This window comes from Acomys russatus, chromosome 30, assembly GCF_903995435.1.
Source record: "Acomys russatus chromosome 30, mAcoRus1.1, whole genome shotgun sequence".
In the NCBI taxonomy this organism is placed as follows: domain Eukaryota; kingdom Metazoa; phylum Chordata; class Mammalia; order Rodentia; family Muridae; genus Acomys; species Acomys russatus.
In genome coordinates this window covers 16,208,373-16,226,884 of record NC_067166.1, presented here as the reverse complement: position 1 = coordinate 16,226,884, position 18,512 = coordinate 16,208,373, and the positions used below count along the sequence as shown (strand labels likewise).

General features: G+C 46.7%; 1 protein-coding gene across 7 annotated transcripts in view; it reads left to right on the top strand.

The window, feature by feature from the left end:
* Positions 1-18,512, top strand: part of Pde8b (phosphodiesterase 8B) — a 191,191-nt gene that overhangs the window by 119,443 nt on the left and 53,236 nt on the right. For 4 of the 7 annotated variants that reach the window (XM_051172338.1, XM_051172335.1, XM_051172337.1 and 1 more), the window contains exons 4-8: positions 377-436; positions 4,109-4,166; positions 8,565-8,653; positions 13,945-14,023; positions 17,882-18,022. In XM_051172338.1, coding sequence (XP_051028295.1) covers positions 377-436; positions 4,109-4,166; positions 8,565-8,653; positions 13,945-14,023; positions 17,882-18,022 — 427 coding nt within the window. The remainder of the gene's footprint in view (positions 1-376; positions 437-4,108; positions 4,167-8,564; positions 8,654-13,944; positions 14,024-17,881; positions 18,023-18,512) is intronic. The other 3 variants (XM_051172341.1, XM_051172340.1, XM_051172336.1) reach the window with 1 other exon arrangement.

Sequence of the window (18,512 nt, the reverse complement as noted above, 5' to 3'; positions counted from 1 at the left end):
AAAGGGCTGTAGCACTGCCCTACTTATAAAAAGACAGTCAGGTTTCAATCAGAAAACATGAAGTTTAAGTGGAATTTGCCAGTTTTGAAGTGGAAAACTGGTGAGTCTGATCTTTTGCAAAATTGCCCAGGAGCTAAAACAATTACTAAGTAAGTAAATAAGTAAGTAAGTAAGTAAGTAAGTAAGTGGAAAACATTGTTCTGATCCACGAGGTCGTCTTTCTTTGCTGTGTTATGTGTCTGAGATTTTTTTCCTTAAAGGACTACTTGATTTGGTGCCACTCTCAATGCAAACAAGCTTCCATAATAGTTCAGTGTAACAAAGTACAGATCAATGCTTTGACTGGAAGGTTTTTTGGTTTTTTTTGTTTTTACAGGTCAATCCGGGCCACGAACCCCTCAGAACACACAGTAATCCTGGCTGTGGTTTCACAAGTGTAAGTGTACCCCCTACCCCAACCCAGAAGTATCCCTGCCCCAGCAGAATCCCCATACCAACAGTACCCCCACTCTAGCAGCACCCCACACCAACAGCACCCCACCCCAGTTGCACCCCACACCAACAGCACCCCCACCCCAGTAGCGCCACACACCAATTGTACTCCCACCCCAGTCACACCCCACACCACCAGCAGCACCCCACACCAACAACACCCCCATCCCAGTAGCACCCCACACCAACAGTAGCACCCCACTCCAGTCACACCCCACACCAACAGTAGCACCCCACTCCAGTCACACCCCACACCAACAGTAGCACCCCACACCAACAACACCCCCATCCCAGTAGCACCCCACACCAACAGTACCCCCACCCCAGTAGCACCACACACCAACAGTACCCCCACCCCAGTCACACCCCACACCAACAGTAGCACCCCACCCCAGTCACACCCCACACCAACAGTAGCACCCCACACCAACAACACCCCCATCCCAGTAGCACCCCACACCAACAGTACCCCCACCCCAGTAGCACCACACACCAACAGTACCCCCACCCCAGTCACACCCCACACCAACAGTAGCACCCCACTCCAGTCACACCCCACACCAACAGTAGCACCCCACCCCAACAGCACCCCCACCCCAGTAGCACACCAACAGTACCCCCTCCCCAATAGCACCCCACACCAATAGTACCCGCATCCCAGTCACACCCCACACCAATAGTAGCACCACACACCAACAGTACCCCCACCCCAGTAGCACCCCACACCAACAGTACCCCCACCCCAGTAGCACCCCACACCAACAGTACCCCCACCCCAGTAGCACCCCTAACCCAGCAGCACCCCATCCCAACAACACTCCCACCCCAATAGCACCCCTACTTCTGCAGTACCCCCACTCCAAAAGCACTCCTACCCTATACCAACAACAAGCCTGCCACAGCAGTACCCCATGCCAACAGCACCCCCACCCCGGCAGCATCTCCCACCCCCAGTTGCATCCCCACCCAGCCATTACTGTTCTGAGACACTTCTGTGATGTAATCTGGTTTTGAACCAGCTCTGTGATGGGCACGTCTTACACCCTACAATGCCACTTCTAGAACTTGCTTGGAGGGCTTTGTTTTCCAAGTTTCCAGAAATATTTAGGGTTTTTTTTTTTTTTTAATTTTTTTCTCTTTCTCTTACATAATTGCTGTTAGCATGTTTTCACACATTTTATGGGGGAAAATAGGCTTGCTCATCATCAGGACATGCCAAAGCTGAGTAGAAAAGCTGAGAACTCTAGAGAAAGTGCTGTTCTGCTTCATTTTTTTTCTTTGAGGAAAATAAAGAAGGGAAAGTGCTTGAGTTTTCATTGAAGACTATAACATGAGAGTGCAGAGGTTCCAAATCCATTGCAAGAAAAGGACTGTGGCCCTGTGAGGCCTGTTACGTGGCTAGCACAGGCCACAGGCTGCGGTCCTAGTGAGGACTGTTGTGTGGCTAACAGCAGGCCACAGGCTGTGGTCCTAGTGAGGACTATTGTGTGGCTAACAGCAGGCCACAGGCTGTGGTCCTGGTGAGGACTGTTGTGTGGCTAACAGCAGACCACAGGCCATGGCCTGGTGAGGACTACTGAGTGACTAGCAGCAGGCCATAGGCTGCAGTCCTGGTGAGGACTGTTGTGTGGCTAACAGCAGGCCATAAGCTTAGGCTGGTTTTCAACTACAAAGAAGACTGACCTAGCTTAAGTTCCAGTGACACCCTGGAACGAGAAACTGTTCTTCCGGGTTTAGCCTCTGGAATGTTCTACATTTAAAATGCGAGGGCTGGGGCTGGAGAGATGGATCAGAGGTTAAGGACACTGACTGCTCCTCTAGAGGTCCTGAGTTCAATTCCGAGCAACCACATGGTGGCTCACAACCATCTATATTGTGATCTGATGCCCTCTTCTGCCATGCAAGTGAACATGCAGGCAGGATACTAAATATATAATAATAAATAAATAAATTGTTTTTTAAAATGTGAGGGCTGGCTGAAAGAAAGAAGTAGTTTGTGTGAGCTACAATAACTGGAACCCTTTTCAGTAGCAGGATCTGTTGTAGTCAATAAATGGCTGTCATTAGTTTCAAAGAGACTAAGATCTTAATTAGGACCCAGGGCCTGTTGGGCTATGGCATTCGAAACAAATTCTGCCACCAACAAACAGACAGGCCAGCAGCTCTGACAAGAAGATGTGGGCTTTGCCAGGGCAGGATGGCCCAGGGACTGCTAAAATATGTGCATAGTAGGCCACTCCAGGCACAGGAGGGAGCCATGGCTGCAGGGGCCTGCCCTGACCAGAGTCTCATGGTGAAATATTGTATTTTGAGGCTTGTCACTTGATGCCTTCCCTGGGGCTGCAGTCCAAAGGGGAAACCCTGTCCCTATAGGTGCCTTACACCTGCCATCCTGGTGGGAGATTAATCTAGAGAGAAGGCATGGGGAACCGAAGGCAGTCGGTCAGCCTCTTTCTCCACTTACCTTCAGAGATCTATCTGAATAGCAGCACCATACAGCCTTGGATGTGATACCAGGGAGGTACCATGCCATACAGCACTTCCCAAGGCTGGCTTATTCCCTGGGCCCCAAAATGCCTTCTGTCCTTTTCATCTGTCAAAAATGTGTATGAGTCCTTGACGAGGAGTGGTTTTCTATGACTTGTTAAGATTTTTGTTTGCTTGGTTTTTTTTTTAAAATTATTATCAAATTATTCTTATAGAGAAAGTGACAGTGAGTGCCTGTCTACCCCACCTAGTTTAGGAAAGAGAATGCTATTACATTGGAATCTTTGTAATATCTCTTCTGGTATGTCATGTGTAGCAGGGAAAGTATGGAGAAGGGAAAACAATTTCTCTGTAAGGCAGGAATCTGCTATGGGCAAAGCTGCAGTCAAACTGGGCCTTCTACTCTGTGTTCCAATGTCATTTCCACCCAATCCTTCTAACATTTATCAACCCTGATTTTCAGGGTTGTGCCCTATACAAATTTCTGGCTGTCTCAGGGATGACCCTCTTTTAGGGGACAGTTGAATTATGAGACATGCTCATGACATCCCGGTCCCCACTCCACCTTTTCACTCAACGGCCCAGCCCCAGGTTCAATGCAGAAAAAAATGCCTCAAGAAATAGGTGGCAGTATCAGTGTTTGTTTTCCTCCCTTCTGGATTTCTGTTTGGGTTGATGCTTCCTTCCTGCTCGGTTGTATGATCGTATAGACTATAGGTGGTCTATGTCACCATGATCTTTGGGCCCAGCTAAGCCTTGGGGTAGGAGCTGTGCCTCCATTTGGATCAGTGGCCTCACGACAAGCAGCATAGTTGATATGTCTTTATATGGGCCGGTGCTCATACAGCTGATCCGACCCCAAAGGGCAACCTGGAATTACAGCTGTTCCATCCTGTGCTGGAGTGAGCGGCACCCTGCTGTCGCTTCCTCCACTGTTTGTGCTCAGCTTGCATCTGGAAGACAGATGTAGGTTCTCTGTCCTTGAAAGCAGTTGCTCCCTGGGCACAGGCTGTTCAGGAAGCATCTCTCGATGTGACTGCCAATGGCCTCATTGTTCTCTCTCCGCGTTTCAGTGTGAGGAACCCTGGTTTGTATCTGCTGAGTGACCACATTTTCTGCTTTGCTGCAGATCTGATGACCACGAAGAGGCCTCGGTTCTTCCTCTTCTCCATGCGGGCTTCAACCGGGTATGTACACGGGGACCGGCTATCTCTCTCCAACCTCCCTGGCTCTCCCATGACAGCAAAGCACACAGCCATGATAGCTATTACAGCAAACAGGGCCCAGACCTCTGAACCAGGGAACGGAGGCAACTGCACTTGCATGGAGTGGCTGTGAGCAGGTGACCAGCAGGTCAACCATTTGTCCTTGCCATCTCAATCCCATCATCTATCATAGCAGCCAGTGCTTGATGACAATAAACTACCTCTTACACCAGATCAGATCCTCCACAGTCTCGGAGTAGCCCCATATAACGATCTATCTCACCAGTCAGAGTCAGAGAGTGTGTGTGCTCGTGCAAAGATGCTTCAAGTTGCCACTTAGGTTCTGCGCTCCCTAGGGGCCTGCCTGGAGCTTTCCAACTAGGAGCAGCAGGCTCATGCTGGCTACAGCGGCTTGCACTCAACCGTTTAACACCAGAAAAAAAAAAGGAACAGTCTCCAATTTGTAGGATAACCATATGAAAAACATTTATATCACCTTGAAGATTAAGACTGATTGTCCTAAGCAAAGATAGACAAATACCTAGGATTACAAGGTAAGGTGGAAAGTGGGTTGCAGGCAAAGCTGCATGTGGGCAAATGTAAAGAAAACAATGGAATTAATTTAAAACGAAGAAGAGAAAGTGGAGTGGGAAAAAAAAAAAGAAACATGAAAATTAGAGTCATACAGAAAATGTATGGAGTCCTTCACATTCCCTCATTCACGTTTTTATGACAAATATATTCATTCCTACTGTTAAAATTTTGCTTTATTTTAGGTAAGAATAGAGTAGCAATCCATAGTTGATTGCTGCAAATATTACTGGTAGTCTATGATCCCACGAGTTCTTGGTGTTTTGAGTAGGAATGGAATGGTGGCGCTTTGCTATTCTGGATTTAAAATGAAAATTCTTCTCGGTAGCAGAGCAAGTCGAAGCAGGAGCTTGCTTCGTGACGCGGTCTCCCTGTGCTTTGGCGTGCTTCTGCCCAGAAGATGAACCCTATAAGAGATGCAAGCCCACCTTGTAGAATAGAAGTGAATGTGTCTGGTTTGCAGCATTCTCCGCCATCCTAACACTTTTTCCTGTGTATCTGTCACCTCTCTTTGTGATGCTTGGCATTTGTTTCTGAAAGCTTGCCTTATGTGCAGTGGCTGAAGACAGACTCGTTAGAGAATTGCTACCAAGTTTGGGAAGGCCGAATTGCCAGAGGACAGTCGGCAATGAAGCCATGTGACTGCCATTTATTAAAACAACAACAACCCATCCATTTTTGAGAAATAACTCTGAAATTATTCACAGGTTTTATTCATTTTCTGTGTCACACAGACCACACCACTCCACCCCCTGCCCACACTGACCTTTTCAAGTGTGTGTCAGGACTCTGAGAGCCCAAGACATCAGCTTTCCTGGCTACCTTGGTTTTCCAATTGAAAGATGACCTTGTTGTACCTGTTGGCTTTATCAGGAGACACATTGGTCTTTACAGTGGCCTTTGAATTGTGCCTCAGTTCAGAGATCTTTCCTCCAACAGTTTTTGCTGTTGGTGTCATAACTTTTCCCAGAGATCACACATCTGTTGACAAGAACGTCACTCTTTAGGTACAATATTTTTAAGAAAACAAAGGCTCACTGTTTTCTTTCTACCAGTCTGGGCTGCTCCAGGATGTCTCCTATGCCCAGGTCCAAACGTGTCATATACAGTGAGTAAACCCAGGGTGAATGGGAGCCTAGAAGTCGGTGCCAATCAGGGATTACCTGGTGCTTCGAGGACTGGGTCTGATTTGATGGAGGCCATTCACTGATCAATCAGAGCGCCTCCAGCCCCTCTGGTTTTCCCTTAGGGGGGCACAGACTAGCATTTAGCACCTGTGCTGGCTTTCTCTTGGTACTATGGCCTAGCAGCCGATGAGGCAGATCTCCAGACAGATGCTCCTGCTTGTTTTGAGACTATCTGGTCGTTGGCAGCTCTCTCTCTGTCCAATCGCTTTCCAGATATGCCAGCTAGCTTGCCTTCTGTGAGGTTGTTTTGCTTTCCTGGTTTGTTTTGATTAAAGCATTTGCTGAAGCTTGGCTCTGTGTTACTAGCTACTGGGCCAGCACATTGGTCTACGATCCCTGAGTGGGGAGCCAGGAAGAACTGTGTCATCAAATAGACCCCCAATAATGGCCTTCAACGCCTTTGGAGCCCTGAGCACACGGCCAGCTGTATTAATGCTTGGCCCACACTATGCTTTGTGGAAGCTAGCATCTTGCCCACCACAGCTGCTCTTATATTCACCTTCATGTGCCTCCTTTCCCCGAGCCGCCCCCCCCCCCCCCCCCCGCCTGCCCCAAGCCTGGAGTGATGCTTATTCATCTCAACAAGTATTTGTGGGGCATGCTGGGATCACAGCTGTGAGCCACACTTCTCCCTGAGAGGCTTCTTTTGGAGTGGGAAGTCAGGGAGCTACAATGTGTTATTTATCAGGCCCAGTTCCAGGTGATTTGCTTAATTTTTTACAACATATGAGGGATTTGATATTTTCTCCACTTTTTTTCCCCCCGGAGGAGGAAAGAGACTCCAAAATCTGAATAGCTTGCAAGAGCGCAGCTGTGTGTTCACTCCTCACTCTGTTTTGGCTCCACCCACGTATGTAGCTTCCCAGCCATGCTCTGCCATGGAGTATTCTTCCCAAGAGCTCCTATGTTCCACGAAAAGCATCCTTCCAGGTGGAAGTGGCTTGGGGAATCTGTAGACTGGGAGCTCCTCCTCCCGGTAAGAACCATCAGAGCACTTTAGCGGGTCAGAATATTGGCCTACAAGGTGCCCTGAGGGCTCCTGGAGTCAAAACCCAGGCATCTCAATAGTATCTAAACTCACTTCTCGTGGAAATTGCAGTATGTCTTCCTACAGTGTATCTGCTAACCATGAGAACCCTCATCGGCTGGGGCAGTTTTCACCCATTTAAAACCTCGGGCACACACAAATCTTGGTCAACTTTGCTTTGCGACTAAAAGAGCAAACACTCCCCTTCCGCATGGGTTTGTGACTTTTCCTTTTCTTAGTCGGTGTCCACTCTACTTGGAGAGTAAGAGACCTATGGAAAATTAGAGAGACTGAAGGGATTCCCTAAGGAGAGTTTGAAGGGATTCCCTAAGGAGAGACCATCCACTCCAGGTGTGTGTGTGTGTGTGTGTGTGTGTGTGTGTGTGTGTGTGTGTGTGTACGTGCACGCGCGCACGCACACACACACACATACTCACACACCAAGACAGAAGAGAAAAAATTTGTTTTTCTCTCTGCCTGACTTGATGAAGGAGATTTATAGGTGGACCTTTTGGCTGTGCCTGGTGTTCTCCCCTCTATCTCTCTGACATCCTGAGACATACTAATATAGCTGCATAGTTTGGAATCATTTTTTTTTTCTTTTTACTCAACCACTAAGGGTTTGTAAAAATTCTAATTGAGATGAAACTAAAATAAATCATTTTAAAGTGAACAGTGTGGGGACATTTAGAGCATCCTCGGTGTTGGGCAATACCAGCCCTTTATCGTTCTGAAGCTTTTCCCTCAGCCCCAAGGTCCCACTAATCGCTCAGTCCCACGCCTGTTTTCCAAGCTCTGGAAAGCATCAGTCTGCAGCAATTCATTTGGTTATAAACCTCGGGTTTAATTTTCAAATGACATGTACCCTATTTTCCACAGTGACTGAACGATTTCATATCCCACCAGCAATGCACAGGACCTTGATTGTGGACATTTTTACTATTTTATTATGTCTATTCTAGTGGGTATGAAATGATATCACAGTATTTCCTTAGTCTGGTGAGGTTGGACATCCTTTATGTGTTTGTTGTACATGTGTATCTTTTCTTAGAGAAATGTCTACTCAGATCCTTTGCCTAGTTTTTCGTTTGATTGTCTTCTGTTGTTGAGATCCCTGATACTTCAAATGGGCTCTGCACTAGGCACCCAAAAGATTCAGAAAGAGGCCAAGAACACCCCCATTAAAATGACTCTATCATGCATCGCAGCCTGAGCATGCTGTATATTGAGTTTCAGGTGATTGTTATAGGATAAAGCCAGAGCAGTTTGGTAATTAGCACAGTTGGGGAGGCGCACTGTATGCTTCTGTGTTTGCTTTGCTGTAACTCCTCGTAATGAAGTTTCCCCCATCTTTGTTATAAAGTGAGCCAAGTACCTCACCTGCTCGGTTGTTCCTCTATCATTCGAACAAGCCCTTCACATCCCTTGACAGCCTTTCCATGTCATCCCTTCCTCCCTACAAGATGTTTTGCATAATGAGCTACCTGGGGGCAAGAAAAACTGTTCCGTTTCTCTGTTTGACTCTCTAAGAAATAATTGGAGATGTCTCCTGCATTCTCTCTGCTTTCTTTTCAGAGATTTATGGAGAACAGCAGCATAATTGCTTGCTATAATGAACTGATTCAAATAGAGCACGGGGAAGTTCGCTCACAGTTCAAATTACGGTATGTAGCAAAATAGAAAATCTTAACTGTCGACAGGTCGAAGGTCACAGATCCAGAGCTGAAGTCGGGCATTTTGAGATTGTTAGGCTGTGCCTACCAACAGCCGCACATTAACCGAAGTCCCTTGATGTAATGAAATACGTTGAAAGCATGTCTTTTTTTTTTTTTTTTTTTTTTTTTTTTTTTTTTTTTTTACAGTGTCTTCTACTGTTTAGAGCAGTTTTAAAATCATAACCTAGGAAATCTTGCTCAATTTTTTTTGTATAATTAGATTGAGATTAAGAATAGACCTTTAAAAGTTACTTTCAACTTCTGACTTCCAACTTCATGAATTCCTGGTTAGGCTGCTATAGTCACAGAGACTGATGGGTACACATATTATACTCACTGTCGTAATGGTTGTGCGGCAGTTTCATGAAGTCTGCTCGTGGCATGTCATCCAGAAACCAATTTCAGGTCTTTTAATAGGTTTGATGGCTTCTCACTGGCTCTCCATTCCGTGTGGGGTTCTGCCTTTAGGCTCTCATGGAATATCAGGGTCCTAGCACTCGCCGAGTTTAGTTCAGGCTCTGCGCTAGCTTACTGCTAAACATCCAGTTTCTTCCACCTGCCCTCTGCAAGCCAGAGCACATGGACTGTGCGAGGCTCCTCTGTACCTTTGGCCCTATGGAAACACCAGTTTCTAGGAGCTTCCTGGCATCCTTCGGGGAAGTCCCTGCATGGCCTCTCTCACTAGGTACCTTGTCCTACCTCATGCCCAGTGCAAAGACCAAGAGAGGATCTCCCTACCGTAATTATACTTTTTAATCTTCATGACTTATTTTGTATCCAAATACGACAGAGGAGTTTAGAAGCTCATTTTCTCCAGTCCCTCGGAAGCAGAACGGTTGGCATAGACATGCAGAAACAGGTTGCCCAAGTCTGAGTACACCACTGATGACAGTATAAAGAATTAAGTGCTAGAGTATGCAGCCGCTCTCTTAGATGGGAGCTGGGTGGCTTTTTTTTTTTTTTGTTTGTCTTAAGAGTGTTGATGTTGGCATCGAGCTGACTTTAATCTTGGGAGGGGGGGCCCACATGGTGGCAGAAGCAAATGGCTCCAATAAGTTGTCCTCTGACACTCATATGTGTCATGCCACAAGTGTGTATAACACACATACACATACACATATACACAAACAGTAATAATAAATAATTTTTTTTAATCACAAGATTATAAACCAATGGTGATTCTGATATTTGAGGCATTTTGATAGCTTAAGGCCTCAAGGTATAGCACCAAAGACCACTTTGAATGTTTAAATAAGTTAAATTCCTTGCTTTCTTTTTTACCGATATGGTTTGCTTCAGATAACTTCATGCAAATTTTCTTAAAAACTACCTTCTCTTTGCTTCAGTAATTTATTCTTTTTAACAATGTGCACTAAGTATATGTGTTTCTTGGGAGCCTGTATTGATTCTAATTGAGAGTACAACAACTTAGTTATTTGGTTTTTGATGTTTTTAGCAATAAAGAAAAAGAGAGGCTTTGTTGTGGTTTGATCCTTTAACTTTATTTCTTACAATCCAAGCAGACGACCCAGCACTTTAACGCTGTGACCAGCAGCCCCTCGTGCTGTTTTGGATGCTAGTGCTCTCTATTCTTAGGCTACAGAACATGTGTTCTGCCAGGTGGTGCCCTAATTCAGATTCCTCAGATTCGGCCATTGAGGGTTCCCTCAGGGAGGTTCAGGGCACCTTGACCACGGTGAACAAGATGCAGCCCTGGCAGTCTGAATCAAAGGCTCCTGCCAGCCCCATCAGTGGGGACCGTGAACTGTTGAGCCCTATGTAGTCTGTGGTGTGGGAGCTCACGTGGTCTCAGCACACCATAACTGCAAGTTTCCCATCTCCCAACGCCGTGAGCACTACAACTTCTCGTCCCCTCCCTGGCGGGAACTGGTGGAGGAGTTGGACCCATTGCTAGGGTCATGAGCGAATGCTATGCTCAGCTTCTCCATGGAAATCAGCGGAAACTCGTAAAGGGACTTGACCCAGGGAGCAGTGCTCCAGGAAGCAGGGCTTGCCTTACTCTTGGATGCTCTTTCCTTCTCTACCTGTTAATATGTTGGTTTTCAACCCTCCCCTCAGTCTTGCTTGAGTCCACTCCCGTTTGGGGACTGGGGGAATGTGGGTTGTACATGCACATTACTTGAATCTCCCTGGGCCTATAAAATCTAGTGCCTAAGATAGAGGACACTGAATCAGACAATGACCTTGGCCCGGTCCTATAGAGCATTCAAGGACATACAGATCATCTACCTGCACTACGGTAGACAGGCAACCATGTCATTTGTTAAAGACTGGGAAATGAGCTCTTTATTATACAATGCCAGAATAATTATAGGCTAATTATGTAATACTTTCCCCTACAATTCCACCCCCAGCTGCAGCTAAATATGTAGCACAACTGCCATTCTACAAGGACACAGTCAGTACTCTGGGGAGCTGCTATCGTTAATGGTGGACTTTAACACAAGTGAGGGACTTGTGAATGGTGACTACCATCTAAACTTTACAAGACAAATAAATCCCTTCTCTTCTTTGCCGTCACCCATGACTGCCGCCAAGTAGCAGTCCCACGATTCCCCTCGCCGGTTCTTTGGTCTGCCTAGCTAATTCTGAGCATCTGATTAGACGTGGACTTGTGTTCAGAATCTTCTTAAAAGCAATTACCATGCTCAGCCCCACTTTTGTGTAAGGTGATGTGTGTCTGTGCATGTGTGTGTTCCTGTGTGTGTGCATGTGTGTGCATGAGAGGGATGTGTGTGTGTGTGTGTGTATGTGTGTGTGTGTGTGTATGTGTGTGTTTGGGTAGAAACCAGATGAAGTACCTTTCTAAAATATGCAGAACAGCTTATGGTCATCCAAGCCACAGTAGGCAAGAAAACATTGGGAGCCAGGAGTGTTCTCCATGTGATCCCAACTGCCTATCACCTTGGTTGCAGTGGTAGAGTACAGTCAGGCACCCTGCACTTGCACTTGTGCACTCTGTACCCACTGTGCCACTGTGCCATCTCATGGGCTTTCTGCCTGGATCCTGCAGCCATTGCTTCTTCCATATGATCCTTCAAAACCTGTAGGGCAGCACAGAATAAATGACTACACTCACTACTCTTTATCTTTCTTTCTCTTCTGTTTATTCATTCCTCCCAGTTTTCTAACCTCTATCCTTAAGGATTAAAAAAATAAGGACATCTGAGGCACACTTCATGGTTCCCAAGAACAGAAATTAATAAGGCTACAGCATTTCTGCCTGAAAAGTATGAATAATTAATACAAGCAATTAGGTTCCCTGGTTCTAGGAACATGACTCAAATTGATTGCCCCACTTTGCTGCAGGTTTATTTAAATAGAGTCAACAACCCAAAGAGGTGGAAAAACCCGAAGAAGTGCCACAGCCAGTCATGTGTGGCATGGAATTGGTAGGACGAGCCATACTATGTCAGTCCTGTCCCTTCATGCCAGAGGACAGAGTAGGGATTTGTTCTGTGTCCTCGTGGGCATTATATATATCTGCTGAAGAGTTTAGGCTTCTGGCTCATCATAGCGTAATGTTCAATAGCTGTAGGACTTATTAAAGGACCACCTCATACACAGACAAAAGGACTGTGTCTGAAGCACCCGTTTGCACATTTAGTTGAGACGTACAGGTACCTTACAGAAAACCATACGCCCCAGAGGAGTCTGACAAAAATGTGTTCACTGGAACTTAATTACCCAGCTCTCAAAATTGACAAATTAGCCCTTGTGGACTTTACGTCTCCCTGCACTACTTCCGAAAGGTCATTAGTACCTGGAACGGTTACTCTGTGGGGCTCAGCTCAGTCTCAACCAGGCGTCAGGGAAGCACTCTTGATAAAGCCTGGCTCTTGCTTGTCTCTCGAGAGGCAGTGCAGTGATGGTGGAGTAACGACACTCTCAGCATTTTCTCTAATGTTTTGGTGCTTTTATAGAACATGTTTACAAATGCGGCCGTGGTGGTTAGACAGTACAACTCAGTTAGGTGGGGTAACTGAAATGATAAAATGCCCCTGCAGGGCTCAAGACTGTCAGCAGCATCCATCGAGTCTGACTCTCCCCTGCTTAGCAGAGCACGGATGCTTTCTCACTACCCACAAGCAGATAGCCTTGTCTCTCAGTGCGCTGAAGTCCTTCCCACCTGCAGGCTGGTTAGCTTGTGGTTACTGAGTTGCAATCAGATAGATTCAAGGAAAAGGATAGCTTGTGGTTAGTTTTCCTTCTCACTAAAGGCTTTCACAAGCCTTTGAGAGCAGGACACCACAACTCTGTGACCTTACAAGTACTTACATGTACCTCAGCCTGGATCCCTCCAGATGTGGTCCTTCAAGAAATGCCTGCAAATGCCATCCATCGCTCAGTCATTGCAAAGCCCCCATGAAGCACATATTCTTATAGTCATTTCCTAGGTGAGGAGACAAGGACAAACAAAGGCCAGAGGCTACCTTGGATCCTGCATCTGGGAAAATACAATCCAACTTCATGAACCCAGGGCTCTGCCGGTTTCCTAACAAATGGGTCAAAATGGCAGCAAGTTACACTCCCTTAGAATCTGCCCCACAAGAAGAAATATCCATCCCATAAATCAATGTTTTCCTTTCTTTTTATTTTTCTCTGTGCACCGTGTAAGAAAGCCTTGCCTGGGGCTTTAAATAGCAGGGTTCTGGCCACGCAGTTGCCGTGTTGGATAGTACAGAACTTAATTTATCTGGAGTTGTTCTCTATTAGGAAGATGGTTAAAATCAAAACCATGACTGCACTCTGACTTCAACTATCTCAGGTGCACAAGGGAGGTGAGCAAGAAGGGAGCCATGTGGAAAGCTATTGGGTGCAAAGAGTTGGACAATGTGGGAGAGGTCTACCTGCCACTCCTGTCTTTCTTCACACCAGTGGGCGTGGGTGTAGGCAAAGCGGCATTGTGAACCCAAGAAAAGGAAAGCAAAACATTTCTGTACGTGCTGCAAAAGGCCAGAATATCTCATGGTCAGTTCAGGCCGTGCTCCGTTCTCTTAGTTGATGGCAACTTGAGCCCCGTGAGCAATGACTGTGGTCATAGCAACTACATCGCACATTGGATTGAAATGTCAAAGCCTGAGGGGATCCCAGCAGTCAGACCACAGGAATAACCCAGGGCATAGTGCCCATGACTATGGGGTCTGTCTGTGTTGCTAAGTTAACAAAGTTCAAATTATGTTTGTATAGCACTAACATGACTTTTGTGCATCTTACAGGGCCTGTAATTCAGTGTTTACAGCGTTAGACCACTGTCACGAAGCCATAGAAATAACGAGTGATGAGCATGTGATTCAGGTATGGGAAGAAGCACCTCACATCATTAATGCTGAAAAGGAGACTTTCGGGTTCTAGCCACCTCTTTATTTCAAACACTTCCCCATAATTTTCACATATTTGCATGTTTTCTTGAAGAAAGGAAAATTAATGTATGAGACAATGATGGATAAATTTAAGGATTAGCTATTCAAGCTGGGCGTGGTGGCACACGCCTTTAATCCCAACACTCAGGAGGCAGAGGCAGGCGGATCGCTGTGAGTTGGAGGCCAGCCTGGTCTACAAAGTGAGTCCAGGACAGCCAAGGCCACACAGAGAAACCCTGTCTTGAAAAAAAAAAAAAAGAATTAGCTATTCAAAAGAGAATAAAATTGTTTTATGATTTATTGTTTTAAAATTATATGTATGTGCACATGTATGTGGGTGCCTGTGGAGTCCAAGAGAGGGTGTCTGGTACCCTGGAGCTGAACTTATGGACAGTTGTGAGCCGCCCAGTATAGGTGCTGGGATCTGAACCAAAGTCCTCTAGAAGAGAAGCCAGTGCTCTTAACCATGGCCTCTCTAACCCTAGAGGTCAAACTTACTAATTCCCATCAGAACTTGTTATTTCTTAGATAGAGGTGGGAGGAAATTTTAGGCTATCTGTGCAGACAGTGTTTACACAGGATTGTTGGGCAAATCTTGTAAGTAGCTATGGGAGTAAACTACTTCAAAGACGTATGCTTACTTACTTGAAGTGCACAAAGCACTTCAATATGAAATAGTAAATATACTCTAAATATGCTATACTATATACTGTAAAATATAAAAATACAAAAAGCTCTCTAATACTAATGCCATCTTTCTAAAGAAATGCATACACAGAGAATCTTTTGCCTGCCTCAAAGAATGCTTTGAAATATCCCTGGTCTTGATTGGCACTGGCAAGACTGCAGCTGGTATGCTGTGTCCCTTGCTTTATTCAGTGCTCCATCACATCATAGCCCTTGTGGCACCAGCCTCCTTTTGAACCCTCTGACGGCCCAGGTGTGCACACAGACATGCCTTGTTCCTGTTTCGTAGCAAGGGTACCGTGGGCCCACCACACCTTGCTCCTGTCATGAGCTTTTTCGTTACTCAGCTCAGTACCTTTGAAAGGTCGATGAGGAAACTAAGGCTTAGCGAAGTGGAGGGACATATGACAGGAAAGGCCCCAGCAGTGAACATTGAAATCAAAATACTTAGGCACAGTTCTGACTCCCAAGCCTTCCTGCCTGGCTTCATTTGGGGCTATATTTTAGACTACCTTCAACTGTCCCTTGGAATGGAACTGAAGGCTTCCGTACATTGCTGGCTGTGTTTTGTTTTTCCTGCCCACCGCTCCTTATCCTAAGCCATACAGAAAGCCGGCCACAAGCCCCATGGTCACGTGCAGATGTGGCCCTTCAGTTCTGCCTATGAGGACATTGGCCTAGCAGTTACCTTCTTCTCAGTGGGATGCTGGGTTGTGATTCTGTACCAATGAGAAGCCATCCCACCCTCTCATGCCTTCTCCACACTGAATAGGAACGTAGTCCTTCACCCCATGGCCAGAATTTGTGGTTAGCAAACCTGAATATCCCTATCCCTGGGATAAGTAATGTAGCGGTGTGTCACGTGACAAATCACACACACACACACACACACACACACACACACACACACACACACACACACACACAAACTCCCCAACCAGTCTCTTTCATGCACAGAAATGAAAGCATGAGTCTTAGGACAGTTGATACCCAGAGAGGGGAAGTTGCTGTACTGAAAGGGAAACATGGATGCTGAAATAAGCTCTGCCAGCAAGAGGAAGGAAAGAGAAGTAGGACAGAGGATGAGATGTGAAGGGGACACTCCGATGACCCTCGCCTGGATTTTAGGATGAGACATCAAGGACTAGATATGTCACATATGCTGTTGGTTCACATCAGTACCTTGTATTGGGGTACTTTAGCAGATAGCCATGTGTCCGTGTGCACAGGCGATACACTCAGAAACACCATCTTCCATCTCAACCTTCCTGTCCCTGCTGCCTCTGGGCCCCCAGCCACCCGCGAACCATCTAGTTGCATCTGCTTGGAAAACACTTGCATGTGCTTCCCATGTGTGGGCGCGGTTGTTAGCATTTTGTTCTCATCGATCTTAAGACAACCCTGGGAGCCAGGTGGTGGTATCGCAGATGAAAAATACAGAGGAGCAGAGCAATAGAGTGGACTTCCAGTGGCTCTGAAAAGTTAGAATCTGGTCTGTTGGTTCCAGTCATGTCTGTTAGCCCTCTGGATTCTGAGGTTTCAAGATCCTCAACATAAAAAAAAAAAAAAGCCATAAGTATTATTCAAATTCACAGAATGGGAAAGCAGAGCCCACACATATGACAATGTAGGAGACAGTCAATAGATCAGGAAAACGATAAACTCTTTAATGTACCCATTCACTCACTGGGTGCTTCCCTCTGCACCTGAGGACTTCAGGACCCTATGAGAGAGAGAGAGAGAGAGACATAATTTGAGTTCTATGCGAGTCATTAGAATTCACTTCCCAGAAGTACCACAGGCAATGGTACCAACTCAAACTGAGCAAAGGTCAAAGAAGGCTTCATGGAGGAGGAGACACATTGGAACTGGTGGGGCGGAAAGGAGGAAGGGCTTTCCCAGTAGACAGTAGGCAGAAAGCCTAGACAGGAAGACATGCTCTCAGCTCAGCCATGATGGAAGTGACAATTGCCATGCCCAAGGATGCCAGTTCCACCCCCATGGAAAGGGTTCTGGAGGACATGGCAGTGGTATCAGGACCCCCTCCTCTTCAGCCACTCCCATAGTGCCTGACAGCCAGAGATCCTTCCACATGCTTTCAGCTCCTAGGGCTGATGTGTTCATAGAAGCTTTGCTCCCAAGGGAATAGCCCCCACCAACACACTATGCCCCCAATGCCCCAACATTACCCACCTCCTGATAGATTACGCTAGCCAAGGGGAGAGTGGGCGTGCTTAGTGAGAATGTCTCTGAGGCAGCAGATGGATGGGAATTTTTGCCCAAAGAAACTGTTGACCCAGGTGCAGTGTGCACACATCTGCCACCATGTGTTCTCTCGGCTACGGCTGGTCATGTCATGACTGCGATCTTTAAAAGGAAATTGGTGGAGAGCTGGAGCCTGGGGCCAGATAAGGCTAGTCGCTCCGAATTCCTGAAGCTCCTGCAGAAGTTTGCTAAGAACCCTCTGAGTCGGCTGACTTCTGACTGCACCATGAGCATCCTCCTTGCCCACCCGACAGCCAGCTTGGAAAGAATGTGTGTCCCCTCCCCATAGGCTAACTGCCTGTGCTATTCACATTAGGTCAAAGTGCTCCCAACCGTAGCAATGATTAAGAGATGGGAAAGTGCAGAGACGCATAGTTTCGGATAGCTGCCCTGCACTATGTGACTGTCAGAAGTGGCAAGCTGCTGAGTAGCGTGTGCTGGTTCATTTGTTATCAAGCGGGGCCGGGATCCTTACGTGTGCTAAGGCGAGCCCTGTGCCACCAAGCCACAACCCAGCCCTCTTCCTAGTCCTGTTTTTCTATGAGCTTTTCCTTATTTCGTAAGGGTGGTAGACAGCGAATAAGGTCCACCGCTAGTGGAGAGCTGCCTACTCCTTTCCTGCTGAGGTTTCTTTGCATTTCTCTCAGAGGACCAGGGTGTCAAGTGAACGAGTAAATTGCAATATGTGTGCGAGTTCTGCCCCTGCCAGATGAGGAAGGGGGGTCCTGCAGCCACCTGTCTTAGAAAGTATTGCCTGGGGGACCTTTGGCTCGCTGCTGTCCCTGTGTTCCCTACAGCCTCCCTGTAGGGCACACTGATCTGTAACCCCTCCTGCTCACAGTATGTCAACCCTGCCTTTGAGAGGATGATGGGCTACCACAAAGGGGAGCTCCTGGGGAAAGAACTCGCTGACCTACCTAAGAGTGACAAGAACCGGGCAGACCTCCTGGACACCATCAATACGTACATCAAGAAGGGAAAGGTGGGTGGAACCAAGAGACCCACCCACGCTCCCCTCCCCCTTAGTACGCCCCTTGCCAAATGTTTTAGTCCTTCATCTTTAAGACTGGCTTCTTTAGTAATGCCACAGTCCAGTGAAAGAACATTGGTTTTGACGAAAGGGTTGATTTTTTTTTTTTTTTTTTTTTTTTTTGGCGTAATGGGTTAATGTGTGGTGCCAACAGGATGCCACAGGAGCTGCCTGCTTTGTGGAAGGCCGCTTGCTCCCTTGCATGGATGTGCCCCCATCTATCCTTGCTCCAACCTTGCATCCCTAAGTAGGGTTCTACCCCAGGTAGCTGCCTCGCATTTTTAGTTTATTGGTGTTTGGGAGGAGGGAGGGGCTAGAAAGACCTGGTAGCCACACTGGTTGGCTGTTTATTTAGTCCGATGCTTTCCTCCTGCTCTTTAGCCACTGCTGTTCAGGATTTGTGGGTAACTCTTCCTGCCCTGGCGCCCACACCTCTTCTGCT